Raw genomic sequence first — 27,910 nt, forward strand, 5'->3', positions numbered from 1 at the left:
AGTTATCTTCCAAGAGAATAACATGTGTAGGCCTTCTAACATTCTTTGATGTTTTTCTTCGCTAGATACTGCCCTTTATTTGTGTGGGCAACTAGGGATAGCACTTGCCCCTAGCCTAGATGTGGTAGCCTTTGAAGGATGGGTCTTTGAGCATTTCAATGTTTTTATAAGTATATGGCACCCCATAAATAGGGAGTCTGGCAGGCGTTAGACCACCTTCTCACAAAGTGAGATTCGTTTTTTCATCACTCAACTTTGAAATTACATTACGACACAATGAAGAGGTGCTACTTTTGTTGAACTCACATTTAATAGGCACACTTATAGTCCGTTTGGTTCGTGGAATTGTAGAAATCATGATTTCCACAAATCTTGATTTAGCCAAATCAAAGATTTGCAAATCTTGAAAATGATTTTTGCAATTTTAGTAGAACCGTTTGGTTCACCTGGAAGATGAGTGAGAAGATACATTTTTTGCGTTTGGTTCCTCAAATTAGAATTGAAATTAGGTTCCAGCATAGAGAAAAAGTCACGTGACCTCCAATATATTTCAACCCCCAATCTTGACAGGACGTTACTATTATGCTAAGGCAGAATATTCAATTTCTATGTCCTGTGACCTCCAACACTCGGGCACTCTCTAAACTTTGCATTTTCTTCCTCGTTCGATACTCATGATGCTTACATCAACGACACCCACAATGTCATCCATTCTCTACCACAGTCAATTGGTTGTCTCGAGTTCATAATCTCCATAATGTCGTATAACATTTATACAACATCACTTTGAAATGGACAAAACTCTCTTGATTTGGTCTCCACCTTCCTATCCCAACCATATAGATCAATCTATATACACTAATCCCCTTTTCATGGCATGGGCGAGCCTTGCACAATCAGCAATAATACCATTAATTAATCAGTTTTTGGTCGTGCTCGTACCAACACTCTGAACTGCTACATTTTGGATATTTTGAAAATCGCTCAAACTGGGAGTGAGTTCATTTCAATATACAAAGAGATTATTCCCCAATAAGTATATCATTTAATAATTCACATGCTTAATTATCTTCAGCTCTGTGCATCAACTGTCAAACATTCAAACAAATTGACCCAGCATTGCTTTTGTAGTCTTCAGATTGTTCAGGAATCAGGACTCACCTTGTAGTGTTTTGTACACCAATTGTTCAAGAATGCAGCAAACTGTTCTGATTTGGATCTTAGGCTTTCTTTATGGAGTGTGACATTGATTGATGAGGTCCAAGGACGTAATTGTTGAGCACTGAACCATGGTATCATCACGTTTTTTGTGTGCTTCAAGTACGAGCGGACTATAAAAAAGAGTAGATTATAATTTTTACACTCCTCAAAAAAGTTTAACCAGGTTTTGATTTTCAATTCCAGGTAGCTAGTAGGAAGTCTGATAACCTGATTTTGAGGTAAAATTAGATTTCTACAATTCTAATTCCATTTTGAAATTTTGGACACAAACTCAAAATTTCCAAATCTTGTTTTTGTAAAAGCCAATTCCGGTCTAATTCCACAAACCAAAAGGACCCTTAGGGTCAGTTTGGCTGCGGGAATAGAAAAATGGGAATTGGAATTGTTATTCTGGAATAGAAAATGGGGATACATATTCCTATTCTTGTTTGGTTCAGTCAGAATTTGATGAGGAATTCACAGACCCAAAAATTTATGTTTTCTAAAATAAATAAAATAGGAATATGAATACGTATTCCAGTTCCACCTATTTAGGTGGAATTGAAAATGCTCATTTTTGGGCCAAAACTGAACTATGTATTCCTATTCGCAATTCCGATTTGGTGCACCCAAATGGAGAATTCAAAATTTTAAGAATTTACATATGCCTATTCCACTCATATTACTGCTGCCAAACAGACCCTTAATGAATACCTCTTCATAAAAAAGTCTATAAGATGTTCAATTTGTATTTTGCCAACCTGTTGCTTGTTAAAGCAAAATTTTGTGGTCTAAAATATGTTGCCTCCTGATGTGCATGGGATGATTTTACCTTGTTTTCCAAACATCTCATTATCTCACAAGCAAGAAAACACATATTAAAAAAATGTAACGTTAAAAGCCAAGAAGATGCATAAAATGGGCCATAATTTTAAAGTCAAAAGAAAGATAAAATGTCCCTTATTTTAGTGGTACCACATAGCTGAATCTAAAATCACCTAGAGAATATATGAGCTATCTTCTTGTTAAATGAGAAAGTAGAAGATTTTTTGATATTGTCATCTATTATGTTATGTAAAAGGCAAGAAAGGTTCTGAGGGCATCTGACAACTACATACAGGAATATCTGAACCATTTGCCATATTTGGTTACTGCCAATAATAGAGGAAAACAAATTTTATCATTTTGTTGGTTCAATATGTAGACATAAATAGCATAACAATTTCTATTTGCAGACCATGTAACCTCAAAGCTTTAGTAAAACTTCCAAAAGAGAACATATAAATTGCAGTAGGGTAGAAGATACATAAGAAGCCATCTAGAATTGAATTCACAGAAATTAGAAATACCTGGTTTGGCTTGGCAGACCCCAAATTTAAAGAACTGGTGAAAATCTGCACAAAGCTCAGTAAAATTCTTTAGCTTAAGTGATTAGTGAATACCCAAATTGAGAACAGCGCAACACTTGGCCAAAACTCATCATTTATGAATTTCTTCTAAAAACCCATTGAGTACCAGCCATGAGTTCGGTGCTACAACCTGAGTTGAACTTGTGGAAACTTGCAAGGCAAAAACAAATCATGAGTACTCGGTTACTTTTTGAGTGCAGTATAGTTGTCTAAGCTGGTTTAGCTGAAAAGATAAATATAACATATTTAATGGGAAGAAAATTCTGTTATTCAAGGTAGAAACAATGAAATGTTTAATTGTGGAATAATTAGATATATGTTGAATAAAAGTCAGAAGTAAAAAGTTAGTGAAATTGTACAACAAAATACAGATTCTGAGTGTAGCAAATAAGTTCATACACCACTTAGTTCACAAATACACAAATAACATAAAACCACCTTTTTCGTCTTTTTAGTGATCACTTTAGGGCTGGAGGGTTGAAAAGACCTAATTTGGAAAAAGACTTAGAAAAAGTCAACAAAAGGTGTTTTTGGACCAAATTTGCTTAAAATTCTGTCTGGATTCTTCCACTTGAAACAAAAGTTGCCCAAAATTTGTCTAACTTCTGCCCAGTTTCCTCTGCAAGAATTTCCAGAGAATTTCATTCTTTGAGGCAGAATTATGACCGAATCTAACAAGGACCAGACCTTGGAGGAACTGAATTGGGAATTCCTAGGTCCAGGAGCGAATCTGGTAACATAATTATTTTCATAAAAAGAGTTGTTTGGAGCTAAATGGAATTAATATTAATAAAGTGAATTTAAACTGGGCTTTCTAGAAATTTGTTGAGAAAATGTATAAAAGAGAATTGAGAGGCTAATTTGACATTGTGTAGATTATGATACTCTCTAGTGAAATCCTTGGGGTTTTGATGGAGGTTGGAAACCTTCTCAAAGATCATCTATGGTGGTGAAGTATCCACACTGATTGATGCCATGAGATTTAGATGGGATCTTAGCAACCAGCTCTCAAATCCATGGGATTCAGGTGTTTTTGGCACCTAAATATGATGAAGAACCAATTTGGGATGAATTCTCTTTTCAACTAAGTGCTTTCCTAACTGTTGAGCCTAAATCATGTGAAGATGATATTGTAGTAAGTTGATGTTGAGTGGCATAATATCACAGGCAAATCAGGAAATTTAATGCATGGATCTGATTTTGATCTAAGGCTTCATGAATCACATAGTTTGAAGGATCATCTACCATTAATCAAAGAAGAAAAATACAATTCCAAAGACCAATAATACATTCAAGACCTGGGTAAAGCCATGGAGACAATTGCTGTTAGGTATGAAGCAAATTCTACTTCTTGCATATATGATAATAATAGCTCATTAACCTTGTATGATCTTGAGGAAAGTTGGAGGAAAAAATAAATATAGTAGCTGGAAATGAAGTGCAAATGCTATCCAAGTTCGATGACATGAAGAATCTTGTTGATAAATTTCATCCATAAGATACCAAGAAATTGTCGTGCACTACGAAAAACTTATTTTCCCTCACCAATTTGCAAATTATTAAGAGCACAATGGAGGAAATAAAATCAGCATAATTGCACATGATCCATGATAGAGATATTTCCACCAAGCTTGCAAACTAAATTTTATTTGTATCCGAGAAATAAAGGCTAAGGTTGATGAACTTAACTTTTAGCTAAGGTTCTATGAGGGGGAGTTGCCTTATTTTCTTGCGCTGCAAATTAGGCAAACAGCTGATGGCATTTTTATTTCACAAGCAAAATATGTTAGAGAGTTGCGTAAAAGATTTAAAATGGAGGACTGCAATCCGTTCAACACTCCTATTGAAACTGGATGCAAACTAAGTAAGGATGATGTTTCTCCCTTTGTTAATAAAACATTCTACAGGTCAATGGTAGGTAGTCTGTTGTTTGTTACAGCCACTAGACCTAATATTATGCAAGCTCTTGCTTATGTTGCAAGGTTTCATTCATCAGCAAAACAAAGTCGTGTTAATGTTGTTAAGAGGATTTTTAAATATTTAAAAGGAACTGTGGAAAATGGTCTCTGGTTTACCAAGAGTTTTGGTTTCTTTCTTACAGTCTATATAGATGCAGATTAGGGTGGCTCGGTGGATGACAAGAAGAGCACAAGTAGCTGTGTTTTCTTTCTAGGTAGCTGTTGGGTTTCAGGGCTCAGCAAGAAATAGTCGTGCATTTCCTTATCTACTGCTGAAGCGGAGTATATTGCAGCAGTTTCATGTTGCACTTAGGTAATTTGGATGCAGAATGCCTTGATTGATTACAAGATACACTTTGATAATCCCATCTGCATAAATTGTGATAATACGAGTGCCATTGATATTTCTAAGAATCCTGTTATGTATTCCCGCACCAAGCACATTCCTTTTTAAGTATTACTATCTGAAAGAGCAAGTTGCTAACAACGTGGTCAAGCTAGAACATGTTTGTTCAAAGGAACAAGTTGATGGAAATATTGTCATTGATGTTGAAGGCACTCTGGAGATTGTGATAGACTGTCATAAATATTAGTCCAAAAAGTCAAACATACAGTCCTCATCTCAATATCTCAATATCTACTTAGACAAAGGTTTATGGTCAAGATATTGAACATTTATACAAGCATTCACAAGTAAAAATGATAGCAACAAGATTTTAGGAGTTCGCTGTGCCATGAGAAAGATATTGATACAACAAAGTGATATACAGTTTCTCTAGCATAAAGGGACAAATACAATAAATTTGCATAAGCAATCAATGAGGTCAAGAATTCATCTGCATAAAGCGGTGATATATTCTTTTGAGAAGCATCATTTGACTGCAATATAAAAGAGAAGACATTATTGTATTAAGTATATGTTACGCACAACAATACTTATACCTGTTTTAATAGCAAGTATACCAAAGGTAGTGTGACAACAACATAGACAAGATCAATGCATTGCAAAGTAGTAAGGAATCAATATATGAAACATTGGAGCTGCATCCTACAGGAACATAACATCTACTCAGCCATAATGAAGGAGTCTTTCTATAAAGCTACAACCTTAACAGGAATCATTGTATGAGTTCAATATACAAAAGGAAAATAGAGAACAGAGCAGTGTTAATTACATAGAAATAATCTGTATAACAGCGACTACATATATAGATATGAATACAACTGATGGAGCGCAGTCATATCGGGAGGTGTTTGTGCCTGATGATGCCTTTTGTAAGTTTGAAAGTTCAAATAACAAGTGATAAAGTCTCAGCGATGATAATATGCCCCATAGACCAATTTATAAAGAATAGATTATGATTTAAGCACTTTACGACAGATAAAAAAGATACTTGTCCTATATGAAGACAAGATAGCAATAATGATTTTGGAAGATCGATAAAAAAAAGTTTAATATCTTTATTATGGACCTCAAACATTAGTAGAAGTTTCAAAGACATTAAAAATGATCAGATGTAATATATACAAGAAATAATTATGTATAGCAAATGGTAAGACTCGTTGAAGAGGAGCCACCTGTTTTTTGAAGGGAACAAATCTATACTTTTTTAGCGATATATCTGAGGGATCATATATATGCCGTCAGCTCTTAGAAATAACAGAACCATTTGAAGACTCGTATGCAGCGACAATCCTTGATATACAAGGATGGTGATGGAATCATCACACAAAATTATGTAATAAATAACAGGTCAAAAATATTGTACAATATCTCAAATTCTAACCGATGCCAAAAATCAGTATGTGGCATGATCAAACAATTGAGGTCAGATATATCCAGAAGTGGAAGATGTTTTATTAATATACAAAATAATGTTACAGTATCATAACCAATGAAGCCAAAAGATGGAGCATACGAGGCACCATGATATAATACAAGCTACCAATAGACATACGAATGACGCAAGGCTCGATGAACAAACAGTGACAATCAGATAAATAAATACGAATCAAGGGGCTCTATGTCAGCGTAGAGAACTACACAAAAATATTGAGCAGTTGACATCTATGACTATGTAAATGCCGTATCATATGCCAATGATAATATGAAGACAAAGATTTTGAAATATACATAGTCCAAAGTGTTCTATGGTTAGAAGATTTGAAATATATCTTCAAATATTCAAACAACTTCTCAATGACCTTTTGCACTAGCTCGTGCACATTCTTAAGCTCATTTGCAGACCTCATAGAGCTTTCTATAAAAAACTCTAAGGATTGTTTCCAATGAAATAGTGACTCCTTTCCCGTCTTGAGGATCCCATGAGTAATGACCACATTTGTCTTTATGTCATGACCTCTTGCAGAAGGGCCAACTGCTATGTCAGCTTGTCTTATGCCTTTTGTATGGTGGTTTGATGATTTGAAGGTGCTTCCTTGAGCTTATGAGCATCCAACACTAGGCTTCCTAGGTTTTAAACTAATGGGGGGACCTTGAGTGCTAGAACATGTGGACCTTGAGCTAGTTGTTGAATCCACCAATGAAATGTTCTAGTCTTCCCAAGTTTTCAACTAATGGGGGGACCTTGAGCTAGTTGTTGAATCCGTAGCCAGTGCAACAATCCTCTTCTGCTTCTTTGTCTTCTTTGATGGTTGAGACAGTGTGACTTGTGTGATCAAGTCCTTCAATGGAGCTGCTTCCTCATATCTCCTCTTCTTCCTATCAATGGTCTCTTCGAGCCATGACTATAGAGAGCACATTGATAGCAGATTGCAAGGCAATGGGATGGGATAGCTTCCTTGAAATTAAGGGAGTTTGCTTGCTCTGAGAAGCAATAGCAGATTGCAAGGCAATGGGATGGGATAGCTTCCTTGAAATTAAGGGAGTTTGCTTGCTCTGAGAAGCAATAGGGAAAGCAACGACTTCAGTCACCGAGAGGGCTAAGGTATCCCCTTGCTTGGAGGCATCTTGTTCCTGGCCATCCATGGGGTTGGTATTGCCATCCAAATTGATGACTTGGACAGGGGAAGATGGCTTGGCCATTGCCATTGATTTTTCTTGCTCTTTTCCATTATCCTTGTCATCCTCCTTCTCCCCAACTTTCCCGGTGTTTAGAAGATAGCCAACTCCACAAGTAAGAGTGATTGGCACATTCTTCTCTGGAGGTTGGTCTCCACCTTGACCAATGGACTATGATGGCCCTGCAGATGTTGATCGGGTGGCTGCAGTGGATACTCCACCGGTAGAACCAGTGCTCCCTGTTCTCTTCTTCCTTGCTCGAGTCCACTCCACCCATTTATCTGTTCTTTTGATTATCCCTTGCATAAGAACCTCCATAGTATCAATGATTGGACCTGTAGGTGGGGCAGACAAAATTGGGGTGCCTTTGATCTTCTCGTAGGATGTGGGATGCATGTAGGCTCCATCATCGGCAAGCTCAGAAACATCAATAAAATCGTTATACAATTTAATTTCATTAATTGTTAGCCGCAACCAAAACCTCTCCCAAGTTTGGTACTCATTGAGTCACTCGGACCAAAAGTCTTCAATATCCGGAACATGCTTGTATGCATATCCCAACTTTAAGTGATCTCTTACAAAGTTGATTGGATCATATTGAGGCCTGAGTACCTCATAGTCTACCAGTTTGATTTTGCTCTCAAAGCTCTTCGCCATATTCCTAGCATCAGATTTAGAAGCACATGAATACGGTCCAACCACTATAGGGAAAGGAATCTTGACTATCTCCTTCACATTAGAACACAAGGTGTTCACTTCAAGGATCTGTCAACACAATTCCACTAGAACCACTGTGTCTTCTGGATACCTTGGGAGCCTCTTAGGAAAGCCGAGGTTAGCTCCTATCTATAAATAAGAGAAGCTCAAAAATTGGATGAATGAGCATCTGAATTGGCTGATGGCTGAAATTGTCTTCGGTGAAAATCTTCTTTCAGGGCATCCTTGCGATTCTCGACATAGCCTCATTGTGAAGGCATCATTTTCAGCCACATACTCCTTAAAACTTATTTGCAACTATAGATGTGGGTAGAATTTATATACTTTGGTGTGCTCATCATACTTCGGGATGCTAGGGAGGCCGGGCCACAAGTGGCGATTTGCTAGGGCATACATCAAATACGAGGACATGTAAAATTGCTTGAATCCTCTAGCCGAATTCAACTATGAGGTGAGCTCATCACAGATGATCTGTGCCCAGTCAATTTGCATATCCTCAGCACATATTTCTTGTACTAGGAAGAAATGGTGCTCGATGAACTCCAAAATCTTCTCTTTTCCTTTTAGTTTGAGGAGTGCAAGGATATCCACTATATCTCTTTTCAAATTTGTGCTAAACAGGAATTCGGTATTTTGCTCTTTTTTGAGCAAGTAGTCTAGAACCATGTCCTCTACATATCTTCTTGTCTGAGGGTCTTCTTCTCATTGAACATAGATGCGAAAGAGCTGAAATCAACTTCACAATATTGCTCCTTCGTGGAAATGCCAAACACGGATTGCATCAGTGCCTTGTTGATTGAGATGAGGATAGATTGGTCAAGAAATAAAATTTGCTTTGTTTCTGGGTCGTATCTCTCAATGCATTCTCTCACAAGCTTAGGTGCATGAACTGTGATTGGAAAACCAACTGCTTCAACTAGTCCACTCTCCTTAAGCTTTTGAGTGATTAGGTGAATGGGTTGAGAATTGAGTCTTCTATGAAGATCCCCCCAATTCATAGAATTTGAAAGATGTGTCTGTTAGCTCTTTTAATTCACTATCTGAGCCAATTAACTTATTGTAACCAGCACAACTCTGATTGCCATTCGCTATGATTGCATAAGATACATTTTTCGATAAATAGCTGTTTTAATATACTTGAAGAAACCAATTGTAGGTAATTCCGATGAAATAGGTATAGGAATTAGAACGTTGGCACCAGATGAACGAAATTAAGTTCGGCCAACAATTATAATGGTAGGATTTGCATTTAATTCCATGATCAATGGCTATTTAAACTTTTCGTTCATTTGCATGTAAAATATTAAATTTCCGAAAGCTCTATTACTTTACTTAAAGTAAAGTGATATGACTAAGAATCACTTAACAACACAAAATGCTTTAGCTTTACAAGAAGTGCCTTACTTTGCTTCAAAATTCGGAATAAAGATATACTTGATAATGTTAACATATGCGGGAGAGAGAGAAACTTAGCTTTTTCGCAAACCCATTTTCCTTCTATTCGGGATTGCAACACAGGGAGTAATCCTTAGATGGCTTGCACACTTTATCCTTGCACTTTCTACACTAGGCATGCAACACTTGTTTTCCTTGTGTTGGGGTCGCATTTTCATCACTAACTTTTCCGGAAGTATCTTTTGGGCATCTCCAAAGGGTATTCACATTTTAGAGTAACTTGACTTTCTATTTTCATAGGCTTCAGAGAAGTGGCCTTGTGTGTCACCTAGAGGCGGAAAACCCTTTTTTGAACAACATTTCCTGGAAAGAAGTGAATCAATAGCACTCAACCTTTTGATCACAATCTGATGGCTGCGAAGTTAGATTTCGAGCATCCCTTATTGATTACGAGTCCAAAATGATTCATTCAACATTGTGTTCACACTATTTGATCATTGAGAATGGGATTTGGCTCAAGTTATTACAGCTTCGGAAGCAAAACAAAACAACTTCATTTCTATGAGTAAGCAACAAAAAACCCATAGATCCATGTTCCCTCGTAGCACTTGATTTTATCTCCACATATTTGAATGGGATTTATTCTAACTTTGATCCACAACTCCGTAGGCTTTCCAACATCACATAATCACTTTCACGACTTCATCTTTCAGATACGCACTCGATATAGTTTGCTCAAGGGAAAATCAGCTCGAAAGCTCAGAATCCATAAAGAAAGGAATGCTGAGGCAAGACAACAGATTGTGAAACATGAATCACTTACTTCTCATTTGGAAGACGCCATAAGACATCCCAACCATGCCTAGATTACCTAGATCCCTTGCACGCCAAAAAAATAGAACACTTGCACAGCATGATTAGGAGACCTGGAAAGCAAAGAAAGTGAGGTACTCCGGAAAGATGAGAAGTAACCTAAAGGATACTTAGACATTAGACTTGAACAGAAACTCACTTAAATACCAATAACTTCAAGCTTGTAAGGGTAAAACTAAAACTTGGCAACACGATGTCCGCGTAAAATCTAGTGTCCATTGTTCCAATGTACCTTTGCTTTAATGCTTATCTTTTGGTGGTGCACTTTTGTGCTTCAATTGAAAGATCTTAAGTAGTAGTGGAGTATGTTAAGTGTTTACTAGTAGTTGGAAAAGTCTTTATGAGTGTGGAATAACTCATTCATCCCCCCTTCTTAGTTATTCGTCTTGTTCAATAGTGTGCACTTGAATGTAGACAGAGTATAAAGCATATAGAATACTCATAAGGCATAAGTATATATGTAAATATACATAATGCATAAGCAAGAGTTCACATAAGTCATAAAGCATACATATGAATACATGTAGTGTATAAAGCACAAAGTATACACATGAATCCACTTAAATCGTGAAGCATACATATAGTGCATGAAGTATATAGATGAATTCACTTAAGTAATTAAGCATACATGCATCACACAAAACATGAAGTATACACTAGAATACATGTATGAATCATACAAAAGTTGTGGAGTTGTCATAAATGCACATAAGGCATGAAACAATAAATACATGTCAAACATGCAAAATATGAAGCAGTACACTTAAATACACATCAATTATGTAAGGCATGGAGCAATACATAAACACAATCTGACATGCAAGGCATACACATCATACATGTAAGGCATGAAACAATACATAAATACACATTAAACATGCGACGCATGAAACAAAATACACGTTAGACATATTGAGGCATGAAGCAGTACACACAAAAGCACAAAGTATAGGTAAGGAATGCTCTTATGTAGTAAACATGTTGAAGTGAATTAGTCATGAAATCAACATAATGCATATATGCGAAGAGCATGCGTATGGAGAAAGAATGTTTATATTAGACTTGAAGTAGTTAAAGTATATAGAATTTGAATGTTGACCCATTTGATTTTTAGTTCTGACCTATTTAAGGAAAGGGTTAAACTGTTAATCCTAATTTGACGGTGGTTGAATTAGGTTTTGTTTTGCAGGCTGGCAGGATTATGCTTTGATACCATTTGTAGTGTCCCCTTCCAAATTTACTCTAGAAGTTTCCCTAGAATCACAATTGCAACAAATTAGGGTTACATCTCTAGCAAGTAAAATATCTCCTTAAACAACATGATCTTGGATTTGAATCTAACACTAAATAGATATTTCGCTCTCAATTGTTAGGTTTAGACAAGAACACATAAGACTCATATAACATCTATAATATTATATAAACACATTAGGGGTTGGATGAAGAAATCTGAGGTGGCCTCTTAGTGGGATTTTTGTGCCTACTTCTCTTATCAATGCTTCAGTCCCCTAAAACCAAGAGGCATCTTTGTAGAGTTGAATGTAGGTTGTGAAGGGGTTTCATGGCTCTTTCCTCTTAAGTCCAAGAGCAGATTGATGACAGAACCCTCTTAGCCCTAGGAGTTATACAGTCATCTCTAGGGTGGCTGGCTTAATAATCCCACTTTAAGCCCTCCTCTTAGATCCCCAATCCTTCCTACAAGATAGGTTTCAGATAATCAAGCATATTTTATATTCCATCATATAGATATACACATAAGATATAAGCATTATCTATTTATGTATAAACTATATGTGTGTGTATGTGTGTTTATAAACACTACGAAGGGCAGATCTGGAATAATATCAGATATTTTTTTAAGCCTGATCTGATTATCAGTTACTTTGATGTGTTTTCTGATTGAGGAATAGAGGTTCTATCTGAAATTCTTTACTTTATCAGAATTGCTTCTTGCTGATCTGCTAAATGTCTTCTTGACATGATTGTACTTGTGTGATTTCTTGATTATATTCTTAGATGTGATTGTGTGTGCTTGATCTGCTTGATTGTTTGTCTTCTTCGATGCCCCTCTCCTCAACTGTAGATCTATCTTATATAGCCTTCAAGAGGAGGTGTAGAGTTGTCTCTCTCTCCAAGGACATCTTTCTTCTTAAGGAGGTGTCTCTTCGACTTTCGATTGCTTTCTCTTTAACACATGGCTGCCTGGAACCAATTTATTAAGTCTAATTTATAATTTGTTAACATTCATTTGTTTAGGATTAACATCTCTTGGCTTCCCAAGTTGCCAAATATGATAAAAACCTTTTTTAAAGGAAAAGAGTACGTATTGAATTTCCCTTGATAAGTATTCCCGAGAATTGATGCATGTTTGAATTATTTTCTTTCTAGGATACATGGGAGGAGTTATCACGGCGGGTCTAATTATTTCTGCTTCTAATATTTGATCTCTGTATGATAAATGGTTGTTTCTATTAATCACTGTTCCTTAAGTGATTACCTCTGCTAATTTGTCTGATCACTCATTCTAAGAAAATCATCAGGTCTTAGAGATAAGAGAATATTCTAGGGCATTGATTTCTCCTTCATTTGTGGGAGCATGACAAACTCTCTCCCATGTATCACATCCTTTTGTCATGAGAAAACTTGTATTTTGTGATGAAGTTTAGCATCTCCTTTGCACCATGTAAACTCTGTTTTAGCATTTGCCAACTTGGGTCATAGTACAACTTGAAAACATACAAACAGTCAAGGATCGAGTGTACAAAGCTGCAAACTCTGATAGTCTCTTTATTTCTAATTAATATATCCTCAATCTTGTAAATTGTGAGATGTGACTTAGTTTGGTTAGTGAAATGGTCAGATATCACTTTCAACTCATGGGCTCAAAATATTTTGATATAAATTATGAAAGTGGCTGATCCCATCTATCAATTCTTTCAATAATTAAAAAACGTGCAAGATTATTACTATAACCAACAGTGAGTTTAATATCAAAGGAGCTCATCATAATAAATGTTCCATCAGTTTCTATCTGTTTTTAACAAAGTTTGTTTGCTAATCAGAATGAAGCTATAAGAAAGTACAACAGTGGTTTCTGAAATTTATCTAGTTCAATTTACAGATAAGAGTGTTTAAAATGGAAAAAGAAATATAAAACTCTGACTATAAAATTGGCAGATGACTTTTCAATTTTCTCCATTGTAAAATAAATATCTTGAGGATTTTAGTGGATTTTTTTCATTCTATTCCATTCTATTCTTTTAAACTACTTGAACAGAACATCAAGAAGAATTTGGTATTTTTCTGAGCATATTTTTTTTAACATTGTGAATTTGACAGGACATTATACATTGCCATGACTGGACAAGTGCGCCAGTTGCCCGGTTGTTTCAAGAACAATACAAGCATTATGCCCTAGCAAATGCCCGTATTGTTTTTACAATTCATAATCTAGAATTTGGTGCTCCGCTGATTGGAAGGGCAATGGCACATGCTCACAAAGCAACCACGGTAAATAAGGCCGACTATTCCTTGGTAGTTTTAATCTTGGGACTGCTAATTGTGAAGTCCTTTTCCTTTTATTGATTTTTTTTTCCATTGTTTCGAGCGAATGTACTAGAAAATACTCTCCTCTGTTTTGCCTCAAACAATATATATAATCTGTGTTTTTGGCACAGTGCTGATTTGTTTGAAAATCAAGTACGTCATACAATCACATTGTTGTTCTGTTATAAAATTATTCCCAATAGCAGTTCTGTATTTCTCTTTTTCTTGTTCTCGACAATGTTATTATTCAATACATGCATGTTTGTGTGTACCATGCATAAAGTCAAGTTTGTAATAGAGCTTGATGTGCTGGCGGCCAATAACTGTTGTGGCACATTTGTAAACAATATAGACTTTATCTTAGGAAATGAGCAATGAGCACAAAACCCAATAACACAATAACATATTGAAAAGTTGGATTGAGTATTACAAGGAATTCAGTTCCCTACATAGAGTTCGAAAGATATGACTATCAAAAGCATGATGCTTGTCCACAACCTTAAATCTAATAATAATATAATAAATAGCATTAATACACACCACTAAAATCACTAGGGTGACCTTTTCTACAATGGTTAAGTCTTATATTCTAACACCTCCTTTAAGTCTTGCAGAACTAAAAGCGTAACATACCAAAGAAAAAATATGCTGACTGAAAACTAAATCAATACACCCAAATAGAAATATGAATTCTTTAAAACTATTTTCTGAGAGCAATTATTTGACCAAGTAGAACACCATCAAGTTGCCTCATAACTTCCATAAGTTGTAGTTCCTATCTTCCTAGATTACATCATGCCAACTTGTAAAACATCAATCTCTTGAGTTATTGGACAACTATCCATTTTAGCTACATAAACCCATCAAGATATATCATGACCCTTGTTAGGATATAATTACCAAGATGCTCAAAAGTCCTCAAATTATTTGAATAGCCATTCATATCGAGTTTCATCCACTATATCTTTTTTCGTCTCCAAAGAGTGGGCTTCTTGAAATATGAAAACTTCTTCTCTACTAAGGTAATCATATGTATATAAAGACACATATTCGTTAGAACTCTCTCTCTCTCTCTCTCTCTCTCTCTCTCTCTCTCTCTCTCTCCCCCATTATCCTCCACAACTGGTCACTGGTCTGTTGTCCCTTTGTCTGTGTACTGGAGATGCTATGGAACATACGTTTTTGTTTGAGAGTTGCACTTGGCATTTTATTTTGCAACTGTAGAAATTAATGCTAAAATATTCTGCTAATGGTATTCCTATTCTCCAAAAAAGAACTAGAAAAATATAGATTTGACTTCAAAGAATTTCAAACCCTTTGAGATTTTTGAGATTAAAAAAAAATGTTTTTAAATGCAGATATGAATATTAGCAATTACACTTCTGATAGACAAGAATGACAACCAGGGTTTTCAAGCAGCAAACTTCCCACCTAAAGATCAAAGCATCCTTCAAACTTAACAAAAATTCCATGAACTTATTTTTTTACCTACCTAGTCTGATGTCTCCTGCCTAATTTCCCTAGAATTTGCATCACAATTGCAACAAATTAGGGTTAGGGCTATATCTAACTGGATATATCTTTCCTTCATAATACAATCTTGAATTTGATGGATCCTACAATCACAACATGAAAGACTCTAGGTTAATACACACTAAGTTGCCTATTCGGTTTGGTGTTTGAGTTTCGGGTTTGAAATTTGTTTAAAATAACTTTTGGGCAGTTTAAAGTTTGTTATGGGTTTATCCATACAAAAATACGTGTTAATATATATATATGTATGTATGTATGTATGTATGAAGCAGCAAATAAGTTAATACACAACTTTGCTAATATTAAAGCAACATTGCAAAATACACCACCATATCAACGTTTCAGTTCAAAAATAATAAATTCAACATTTGCAATCAGCCATTACTGATCAAATATCTTAAAAAATCATCAAACATATCATCATCATCCGACTGTGGCAAATTAAAAGCACAAATCTCTATTGGCATTGGTATTAGAAATGTTAGCCTCGACAGTTGCCTCAGTATCACTAGGTAGCTTATGATTCTCATTATCAACTATAAGTGCATGAAGGTGGGTAATCAAACCTCCCAACTCTACACACTTTGGTTCAACATACCAATGGTTTGCCTCCTTTTTTTTGTAGGTATTTTCTTTGAGTGTTATGAGCCCCAAGTTTGAATGCACATAGACCAAGTCTTTTGCCTTCTTGGATTGTAGAAATTAGAATGTTGCATTTTATTGAGTGGATGGAGTATGTGCTCTAGTTCCTCTCAGATGATAATGAACTAGCAACCTATCAAGACTTCCAATTTTAAAAATATAAATTTAGTATCTATCAACAAGAATTTAGAAGTTAGAATCATAAGAGTTGAGAACTTACCTGTGGTAAAATTTTGATGGCAATGGGCTTTAGGTGCTAGCACATTTCTCCACGAAAGTACGACCGTTTAGGAGCATCAACATTGTTCTTGCCTTCAAGAGCCTCATGACCACAATTGTTGGTGCTTGCTAGATTCATGAATTCAACCCTCATTGTAGGCCATATGTGATTGGGATAGAGTCTACAGACTGCTGCCTTGTACCCATCAACAACTTCACAATCTCTACCTGGGGAAACTCGTGTACTCTCCTTGAGGACCAACTGACTATAGTACTTGGGGCTCAATGCAAAGACAAGGAGATTCAAAGGCATAGTCATTTCGTTCCATCTCTCTACCATGATTTTCTATAGTTAATTGAAGAGTTGTTTTTAGGATCTTGCTCTTTCTCATTTATGATTTTTTAAATATCCTCAATCATAGAGTCTATGCCATCATATACCTCACCCAGAAAAGGCCTATCCATGTTAGTGTATTGGATCATGCTTAATATAGACTCACTGAATCTTAAGAGGTACTCAACATGATCCCACCAAGAGTCATCTATTATCATTGCCTTAATGTCAGCTGCCCTTGTACTACTGGATTGTCTCCATATGCTCCAATTAGCGTTGATTGCGGTTATAGACAATGCCTCTTTAACCTCCACAAAGCATCACAAAACAATAGCGTTGTGGGCAAAATGGATCTCAAAAACCTATTTCAAAATCAAAACAATGATAAATTAAAATTAAAATTAAAAATAAATTTTTTTAAACATAGAAAGTTTACTGAAGTCTAAAAATATTTAAATTTCAAATGATTTGACTTACCTTCAAGAGCTCTAATCTTGAGAATTGTTTAAATATGGCTTACATCATTAAATAGCTCGTGACAAACATTTGGATCTCCTAGTGTAATGTCCCCATTTTTGGCAAGTCTGTGCAGTTAATGGAGTTAACTCATCATAGTGACCCTTGTGAGCTGACAGGGTGATTTGGGGGTCTTAGTTGTGGGCTTACTATTTTTAGTAAGTCTATTTTTGGTAGTTGTCATTTTGGCAGTGTAGTGGGTGGCTCTAGCAATTGGTCGTCACCTGCAAAGGATGTGGTTATTTGTTGATGAGCTCATATTTATTAATTAATTATTAAAGTCACATTATTATAATGATCTTTTATTATAATAATGTTATTAAGAGATATTAATTAAAAGGAGTTCAATTGTGTTGGTAAAGTTTCTGGGTTGAGTTCTCTTGGGTAATGATTGCCAATAAGGGATTATAAGTACAAGCCCTCGTCATTGGAAAAAGAATCCGATTGAATATTATTTGCTTTTGTTGTCTCAGTGACATTTTTGAGTTTGTGAATCTGATGCCCTTGCTGAGATATATGGGTTTGGAGTTTAAGTTCTGCATTGATCCCACAACTGAAGTATTGTGGATCAACTTCTGAGTATTGCATCTTCCATCTTTGTTATTTCTGTTACTTTGGAAGAAGCTTTGGCTAGGAGGCATTCTGAGAGCTGACTATTTGATTTGGTATTTTGGAAATTTCGCATTTATTATGTTCTATGGAAGGTTTGAATTGGGCCTGAATTGCAAAGCCTGGAATAAATTATCCTCTATGAAAAGGAAAGAGATTGAATTCAGTAATTTATATTTGTGTCTGGGGGTAGATTTCAAATTATTTTTTTGGGAATAAGCTGTGACTGTGAAAGTGTTTTGGGAGGCAGTTTGGTGACTGAGAATTGCAATAAAACCCCATGGTGTTTCCCTTGTGTGGCGTCCAGATGCTGAAAGAGTGTCATCACCTAATTGGGCAGCATTTGGAGATTTCTTGAGGCCTGCATTAACCAGTTGTGGCCTGTGCTTGTTTGTTTCTGAGTTGTGTTCTGACTCGGAAATCACAGTGGCATTTATTAAGGTTCTTGTCCATATATATAACAGCAGCGTTTGCAATTAGAGAAATCGCACCAATTGAAGGAGGACAACGTGACTGCATCTAGGGATGGCGGTGTATATATGGGCTGCATTTAATTAACCCCTGCTTGTTGTTAACTCCCAGAGGCCTGCATTATATGCTGGAGGGGCTGCAAATTTCTTTCAGGGCCAACATCTGTTCATGAGGCTTACAAATTGCTCAGTTTGGACCTGTGACATTGGTACAGGTTCTGCAATTAATTTGGAGGACCGTGGGAATCCAATGTGGCCTGCTTTTGTGAAGAAGGGACATCTTTTCAAGCCTGCGATTGAAACTGGATAATTTCCAGAGTGTTGCGATTCCAATTTCAGTTATTAAGGATCAAGAACATCTCTTCAATTTCTTCATTTTAGGTTTTAACTAATTATTTCAAATTACTTCCAATTGTATTTGAATTGTAGTGTATACTGAAAAATTCAGAGGTCAATAAAATTCTAATTCTGCATTTTGTCTCTTTCAGTATTTGGCTTATGGTTGTGAGTTATCCATTCATCTGTCAGCATTTCATTTCATTAAAACGTATTGGAGAACAATTCAAAAAAGGTCTCAAGTATAAACAATAAAGAATGAGCATACTTTTGGCTATATCAAAGAGCATTTAAAATATCTGCAATTCCAATTTACTTTGTTGGAGGATATGTTTGCCAAATGTTTGACAAAATGTCAAATCATTGCTTTGTGGGAAAAAATTGATATTGGATTAAGCTATCACTAGTTGAGGTTATTTCAGTGGTATTAGAGCGGTTTCTTGCCAACTTGCAAGATTTGGGTTTAGAATTATTGATCAGTGGTTTGTGCAAGAGTTGTTAGTATTTGTTTTGCATTCAGTATCATGGGAGATGATAGATGATTTGTGTTGGGTATGCACTGTACCTGTATAGGTTGTACCACTCCACCTAGGGAAGGTGAGCTTGAGATACAGTTTGGGTCTATTAGTAGTCTGGGTGGTTCAGCCGGATCAAGAGTTAGAGACATTGACGCAGAGGTCGACAAAGCGGCTATATAGACATTTAGGAACTTGGTAGTCGAACAACAACATATGACAGGGGTGCTATAGCAGCTTTCTAACACTCTACAACAGATAGCTCTTCCGCGAGAATGGAGTATGGAGTGGGCTTGAGATGGTTCTGTTGGTTCTAATGGATTTCAAGGCGAGGATATAACTTGAGATGGTAACAAATATAGAGATGCAGATTGGGTTCGAGTTGAGGATCGAGTAGGGTTAGCTAACAGAGCTGATGGACATACTGACACTCATGATAGGTTGTATAGGCCCACATTTCTGAGACTCGAGATGGATGTGGTCAGTGTTGAGTCTGAGGCCGCTCCTTTTGTTGATGACATGGTAATACACTTTGCGGAGTGGGATGCTTTATCATAGCTGATTGAAGAGTATCTAGATTTTGATAGGTTCCTAACTCAGAAGTTGGAGCATTCCAAGGCAAGGCCAACACCTAAGAGTCAAATGCCTCGACAAACAGAGTTACAACAAGTGGCTAGTAAGATGACATTGGAACACTTTGATGGTAGTGGGAGAGTTAGCGTTTGAGCTTGGATGCATAAGCTTGACATGTGTTTGGCTTGGTGTCCTATATCTGAGGTGGATGCTATCAAGTTTCGAGTGTTGGATTTGGATGGAGCTGCCCATGACTAGTGGTATCATGGGTTAGTTTCTCTATGGGATGATCAGATCACTTCCTATCAAGAGTTTGTGGATCACTTGATCGAGAGATTTGATAGGAAGGACCCAGAGGTATACATCCGTGAGTTGGCTCGGCTAAAGCTGTTTGGTGGATTAGAGTTAGAGTTACATCAATGAGTTCTAGAGGCTTTTAGCCATGGTTTATGATATTTGAGAGCGTAAACAAGTGATGTTACTTATGTTGGGACTGACTAAGCCACTTCGTGGATGGGTGAAGTCATTGGACCCATCTTCTTTATAGGTAGCAATGAGGAAGGCATGGGACTTAGAGACATCTTCTCGAGGCAAGGTTTCTTCAAAACCTTTTGTTCCTCTGCTATTTGATGAGGAGTCCCCACCAATTGTTGAGTACAACGACAAGGCGATAGGGAGGTCTGATGATGCTTCTAGAGAGGATCCGAGGAGCTGACAACTCTTCTATTGGTGCAAGGGCCTTTCTCTAAAGGTCATACTTACACGCTGAGCTTGGAAGGGGTAGCAAACTGTAGCATGTGGGTTTACAGTAACGTGATTGAGGATGACACATCACAACAACATGAGGATGATCATGGGGATGATCATGGTGGTAGTAGAGTTTATACTGTGATGAGTGTGTACAGTCTTATGTTTGACTCACATGTTTAGGATTTGCGTTGGGTGCAGAGTTGGTCTATGCCTAAGTTGGATTGTTTGCAAAATGATTGGGTAGTTAGAGTGAAGAAGAATGTGTTGAGATCTCCCGTGGACTTGTCTTCTAGTGATGTCCTAACTTTTGCATCATCAGTGCAGGTTTTGGGTTACAAATCATGTTATTGGCTATGATGATGGTTTTGGATATAGTTGGTTTAGTGATGGTAGGGATGTCACACGCTTCTTATGGGATCTTTGTCGAGGTTTCAATGTGATGCTAGATTGCTTGGGGACAAGCAATCTCGGGGAGGGAGGACTTTAATGTCCATGTTTTTGGCAGGTTTGTGTAGTTAATGGAGTTAGCTCATCATAGTGACCCTTGTGGGCTGATAGGGTGATTTGGGGGTCTAAGTTATGAACTTACTATTTTTATTAAGTCTATTTTTGGCAGTTAACATTATTTGCAGTGCAGTGGGTGGCTTTGGCAGTTGGTTGTCATTTGCAGAGGATGTGGTTATTGATTGCATGAGATCATATTAACTAATTAACTAATTATTAAATTCACATTATTATAATGCTATTTTATTATAATAATGTTATTGAAAGATATTAATTAAAAGGAGTTTAGTTGTATTAGTAAAGTTTCTGGAGTTGAGTTCTTTTGGGAAACTTTTCCCAATAAGGGATTATAAATACGAGCTCATGTTATTGAAAAAAGCATCCGATTGAATATTATTTGCTTTCGTTGTCTTGGTGACATTTCTGAGTTTTTGAATTCTGATGCCCTTGCTGAGGTATAAGGGTTTGGAGTTTGAGTTGTGCATTGATCACGCAGCTGAATTATTGTGGATCAACTTCTGAGTGTTGTAACTTCCATCTCTGTTATTTTTATTTCTTTGGGAGAAACCTTGGCTGGGAGGTATTCTGAGAGCTGAGTATTTGATTTGTTATTCTGGAAATTGTGCATTTATTAGGTTCTATGGAAGGTTCAAATTGTGTCTGAATTGCAAAGTAAGCCTGGAATAAATTATCCTCTGTGAAAAGGAAAGAGTTTTAATTCAGTTATTTATATCTGTGTCTGGGAGTGGATTTTGAATGTTTTTCTGGGAATAAGCTGTGACTGTAAAAGTGTTTTGGGAGGCAGTTCGGTGACTGGGAATTGCAATAAAACCCCATGATATTTCCCTTGTGTGGCGTCCAGATGCTGAATGGGCGTCATCACCTAATTAGGCAACATTTGGTCTTGAGGCTTGTGTTAACCAGCTGTGGCGTGTGCTTGTTTGTTTCTGACGTACTTCTGACTAGGAAATCACATTGGCATTTGTTAAGGCTTTTGTCCATATATATAACAGCAACATTCACAATTAGGGAAATCACACCAATTGAAGGAGTGCAGTGTGATTGCATCTAGGGCTGGCAGTGCATATTTGAGCTGCAATTAATTAATCTAGGCCTGGCATTAATTCCCAAGGGAGTGCATTATTTGCTGGAGGACTGTGAATTGCTTTCAGGGTCCAGCTTCTGTTCACAGGGCTTGCAAATTGCCCAGTTTGGACCTGCGACATTGGAATAGGGTCTGCAATTAATTAGGAGGACCTTGGGAATCTAATGTGGCCTGTGTTTGTGAACAAGGGACATCTTTTCAAGCTTGCAATTGCAACTGGATTATTTCCAGAATGCTGCAATTCGTATTTCAGTTATTAAGGATCAAGATCATCTTTTCAATTGCACAATTCTAGGTTCTAATTAATTATTTCAAATTACTTGCAATTGTATTTGAATTGTAGTGCATACTGGAAAACTTAGAGGTTAATAAAATTCCAATTCTGCAATTTGATTCTCTTTCAGTATTTGGCTTATGTTTGTGAGTTATCCATTCATCTGTCATTATTTCATTTCATTAATATGTATTGGACAATGCATTCTTTTGGCTAGATCAAAGAGCATTTAAAATATTTGCAATTCCAATTACTTTGTTGGAGAATTTGTTTGCCAAATTTTTGACTAAATGTCAAATCATTGCTTTATGGGGAAAAATTGGTATTTGATTAAGCTATCACCAGTTAGGGTTATTTCACCTAGACACCTTCCTACATTTTTTTGATCCACTCAATGTTATTGCTAATTTTTTGCAGGATTAGGTTAAGTGAGTGGAGCACAAGGTGCTCAAAAAATGTGTTTGAAGCATTCCTCAACCAATAACCCAACAACCCTACAAGTTTGGTATTGTCAGTTATCACATGAACAACATTTTCAGGGCCAACTTGCTCAATAGCTTGGATGGAAATGTTTGTAGTGAATGGATCGTCCTTCATTTCCCCTCCACAATCCACAACTCTCAAAAACATTGCACCTATCATAGACACTACAATAACTTTGATCAAAGAGTGATTTATTGCATCTCTCCATCCATCAAATACTATGGACACCTGTTTTTATCCACTCATTCTTGATGGGTTGTATGGAATCTTCTACACATTTCACCTCTATGTCCAATAAAGTGGTGTGTACCTTCTCATAACCCGGGCCCTGGAATCCCCTTGGAGCCTAATTTATTGATGTCAACATTTTTAGCCACTATGGTGAATGAACAACATTAAATCCCATAGCATTTGCATAGGTGTGTCTCACTTTGTCTTGTTTGACAATGTCTTTAGCCTCATTCTGAAATGAAATTTCCAAGAGGGGCCCTTTCATCTCTTATTTATCACTGGTTCTTGAGGAAAACACAAGAATGGATGTAGGTATTTCGTTTGAAGTCAAAACTGAAGCCAGAAATAATTTTTTAGTTTCACTTCTAGACTTTTGCAAAGGATGAGCATTTGCATTCCCAGCTGCTTTGTCTGCTTGTTTTTTCTCTTGAATATATTTGTTCACACTATTGTTTGCAGGAAGAGTTTTAGGTGGTTTCCAATCAATTCTTGTTTTCCCTGTGCAAAACTTAATGCTTTTTTAAGGGATATATCACCAGTGTGCTTTTACTCTACTATAAGAGATACTATGTTCCTCTTTGCAATGACTACAAATCCAAATGTAACGTCCTCCACTTGGCATTTGGTGAATCGTTTCCACATATTTTCATAGAGGAGAGCTTGGGTCTTTTTGAACCACTTGGTTCTAGAAGCACTTGCCATTCTATGAACCTACAAAAAACATCCAAAACCGCAAACCAAAATGAAAAAAGAAAGTAAAATTAGAGAACTCAATTCCTTTTGTTAAAAAAAATGTAAAGAAAACTTTAAAAAACGAACAAAACAAACAAATTCAACAAAACCCTACCTCTTTTGTTGAAGACTTCCTCTTCAATGTCATTGAGAAGTTCTCCACATTTGCAGCCACGTAGGAATAACTCCCAAACAAGCTTAGAGCATGCAATAATCACTTTTCAACACTCTTTGAGCAATGCCAACGAAAAAAGAAAGTTTAGCAATGGAGGCAAGGAGTTTTCTTCATTCACAAATTGAACAAATGACATATAAAACATCCATTTCTCCTTTTAAGTGGTCTTTTTCAGGGTTGGAGGGTTGAATACATAAAATTAGTAGGAAAAAACTTTTAAAAAGTAAAATAGACATGTTTATAGCCAAAAGTCAGTTTGGGTCCATCTAATGGACCTTCGGATGAATTTGTGGGCTTAAGGCAAAATTTGACACGAATGTACATTTTCAGTGAATCAAACCGAACTTTGCAATGGTGAGGCAAATCTAGTAAAATAGTATATACATACCTACATACACAGACACACAAATATATATATATATATTCATTAGCGTTAGTCAATTTTCATTATATTCATAAACACATTGGCAAAAGAGATATGATGGATCTGCACAAAGCCATTTGTAAACCAAGCCTATATTGGATGCCTATCGTAACCCTCTTGTTTGTGGCTTGTACCTACTTTCTGCAACCATGCCTTGTCTCCTTCAAGACAATTACCATCTTGTGGAGTTGGGTAGAGGTTGTAAGGGGTTATTTGATTGTGTAAGGCCCCTCTTTGACCTAGGCTGTAATAGTCTTTCTAGGATGACCTACTTAAAAGTTTACTCACCACCCTTATACTTTTAGCCCTCTCTCTTGCAAGGTGGATTTCAAATAGTATGCATATCTATTCTCTATCATAAAGGCATACCTTTAAGCATTAATCTCACGTGCAAAGATGCAAATATGTATTTATTAGCCAATAGGCTATTATACTGCAGACTTTGATCAAAAAGTGTGATGTCTTCCCTGGAAATTGTGTGAGTGGTGAAAAGTTTGTCAAAAAGTTTTGAATTCCCCAGTTGTCATTCACGTGCCAGGTCTAAGGTCCATGTTGACATCACTGTTGTCAATTTCATATTGGATGTTGATGGGTTACTTTATTAATTTCTTAAACCAAAAAATGTTTAGCTTGAGTAATTTATAAAGCGACGAATGATAATAGCAAAGAATGCAAAAGTGATTTGCACTGTCATTGTGATTTTAACAAAGATTTTGTATATTCAGGCTTATTTAAACAAATTAAGCTCACACTCGAGAAAAAAGTCGTCCAAATTTTACCATAGGAAAAAAATTGTTCATGACAATTTTTGCATTGTTGGAAAAGGTTATATTCAGTTATTGAAGGAAAACGTTAATGGCTAATATTTGCCAATTGGCTAATCTCACTCATCAAGGACTCCAAATTTGGCTAATTGTTTTGCACTTTTGAGGTGGCCACATCGACAACACTTTACAAAAATTGGGTCCCACGCTTAGGCCAATAGCTAATAATAATACAAAAGTATTTGTATTTTAGTGATGACTTTGCCAATGGAATCTAATTTTTCTATGGTAAATTACATATTTTCGCCTACAATTTCCAAGGCTTGCCTTAATCAATGGTCATAATTGCCAATTTCTGTAAAAATTTAAGTTAGGTTATAAGGTTAAGTATGTAGATTTGACTTGTGTTTCTATTCGAGAGATTCCAAAAATAGATTTGATTGGGAACATGTGTCTTTATTTTTGGGTATTGTTTCAAAACTTGGTATCCTTTTAAAAGTTTGGCCCAAAATAGGATTTAGGCCATTGATTTAGGATTGTCCAAAAGTTATAAATAACAGGGGCGCTGCCTCCAAATCCACATTCAATAACTTGGAGTGAAACTATACAATAATAAAACCGAACTAAATTTAACCTTCAACTTTGATAATTAATTATGCTCCATATAATAATAATAAAATTATGGTTTCTAGGTATGTGTACTTTTGTCCAATAATGAAAGATTCGCCTGGATTTTAAATAATTTTCATACGATTGAAAATAATCATCGATAAAATAAAAAAACTCCTCAAAAAAAAAAATTTGCCAGTGGAAGTTAATTTTTTTTCTCTTGAACTAATTTCTAATTTGCCAAAATTTTATACTTTTTTTCAATGGGAGGTTTCTTAAAGATATCCTTGGGACTCAAAATGTAAGCAAACACGATAAATGTGTTGTTGTACATAAAAAGATCAGAAATGATTCTGTTTGTAGTTAAAAGACAAACACACTATAAATGCCTAGAGTCTTAGATAAGCTAGAATCACACTACACCGCCATAAATCTGAGCAAAAATGAGGATGGAAGTAAAATAAATGTGGGGAAGAATGAGTAACTAGGATTTGCTAGCAACACTCTGTTTTGGTTGCAGTTAGTAATTTATATAATGTTTCACTCCATCCACACATATTGATCAACTTAGTCCATCCAATCAATACTTATATAAAAATATAGATCAGTATTGTAAATATATATTTACAAAGTCCGATCTTTGATTCTTTTAAAATTATCCACTCAATTTGTAAAATGGATTTCCTTAAAAATTAATTAAACCCCTGTTAAAACACAATTTGGAACGAATTAGGAATCTCAGAAAAAAATTCTCCTCAATTTCAAGACTTAAATTTTGAATTTTTGGCTTTAAAAAATATCTCAATGCTACAAATTATATACTATAAAAATAAATGAAAAAAAATATTACAATGGTTCAATTGCTTCAATTTAAAATTAAAAACATGTTTGCCAGCTTTTCAATATAACCACCGAAATTCTTTACAGAATTAACATTTAATTTAATTTTTTAAATTTTAATTTCAAGTTTTATAATAGTTAATAATTAATTACTTTTTCAACTTTAAAAATTATATATGTAAGCACAAAATCATTTATATTTGCTTTCTTCAATTTTTAGAAACTAATAAATATAATGATAATTTAAAATCCTTTAATTTACAGTATATTAATATATCTTATAACATTTTAAAGATAATCATATTTCCAATTTAAAATAGTTATTTAAAAAATATTTTTTAGATCAATAATATTTATTATAAATCACATATTAAATAAAGTTCTCATTTAAATTTCAAATATTTTATGGAATTCCTTTTACTTTAATTTCTTATTATGAATTTAAGAACAATTTTTTGCTTTAAAAAATAAGTTGATTGAAAGTAGTAATTGATTTAAAATTCAATATATGAATGCTATTACTTTTTAAAGATAAACTCATGCATAATTATATTATATATTTTCTATTGATTATAAAATATATAAAATTATTTTACTACTTACCATCATTTGAAGTAGGTTGCTCACTCTAATGTAAATTTTTAATTTTATACATAAAAATTAATTAATATATATCATCTTTCAATGCTATTAGGGCAAGAGTTGGTTATGTTAATTGGTTAAAAAAGGGTTTCCATTTTAAGATAGATAAGATTAGAGTTACCATTACCGTTAAGTTAGAGTTAATTATTATACTATACATATATGTTAGAAAATGTTAAAAATATTAAATTAAAAAATATAAATTATGGTTTCAATAATTTTTGGACAAATATCATTTACCATCGTCATAAAAGAAATAAAATTTATTAATTTGACCACAAGATATTATGATGATTTATATTTAGAAATATTTGATAACATTTAAATTGCTATTTAGTTTAATGTTAAAGAGGAGGGCACAAAGATATAGTATAAAAAGGAAAAATGAGGAGGAGAAAAAAAAAGGAAAGGAGGAGGAAAGAGAAAAACAGAACGTGAAGACATTGAAGGAGAAGGAGGAGGCAACAAATGAGAAGATCAAAGAGGAGGGAAAGGGGAACATGACATGGA

At 35.4% G+C, this 27,910-nt stretch overlaps 1 protein-coding gene across 3 annotated transcripts in view; it reads left to right on the top strand.

Moving 5' to 3' along the window:
• SS3 (starch synthase 3) overlaps positions 1-27,910 on the top strand; it is a 239,001-nt gene that overhangs the window by 134,825 nt on the left and 76,266 nt on the right. For all 3 annotated transcript variants that reach the window (XM_089825567.1, XM_089825568.1, XM_089825569.1), the window contains exon 10: positions 13,914-14,084. In XM_089825567.1, the coding sequence (XP_089681693.1) occupies positions 13,914-14,084 (171 nt within the window). The remainder of the gene's footprint in view (positions 1-13,913; positions 14,085-27,910) is intronic.

The sequence above is a fragment of the Cupressus sempervirens genome, chromosome 4, assembly GCF_028749045.1.
Source record: "Cupressus sempervirens isolate cs-2001-9-10 chromosome 4, ASM2874904v1, whole genome shotgun sequence".
In the NCBI taxonomy this organism is placed as follows: Eukaryota; Viridiplantae; Streptophyta; class Pinopsida; order Cupressales; family Cupressaceae; genus Cupressus; species Cupressus sempervirens.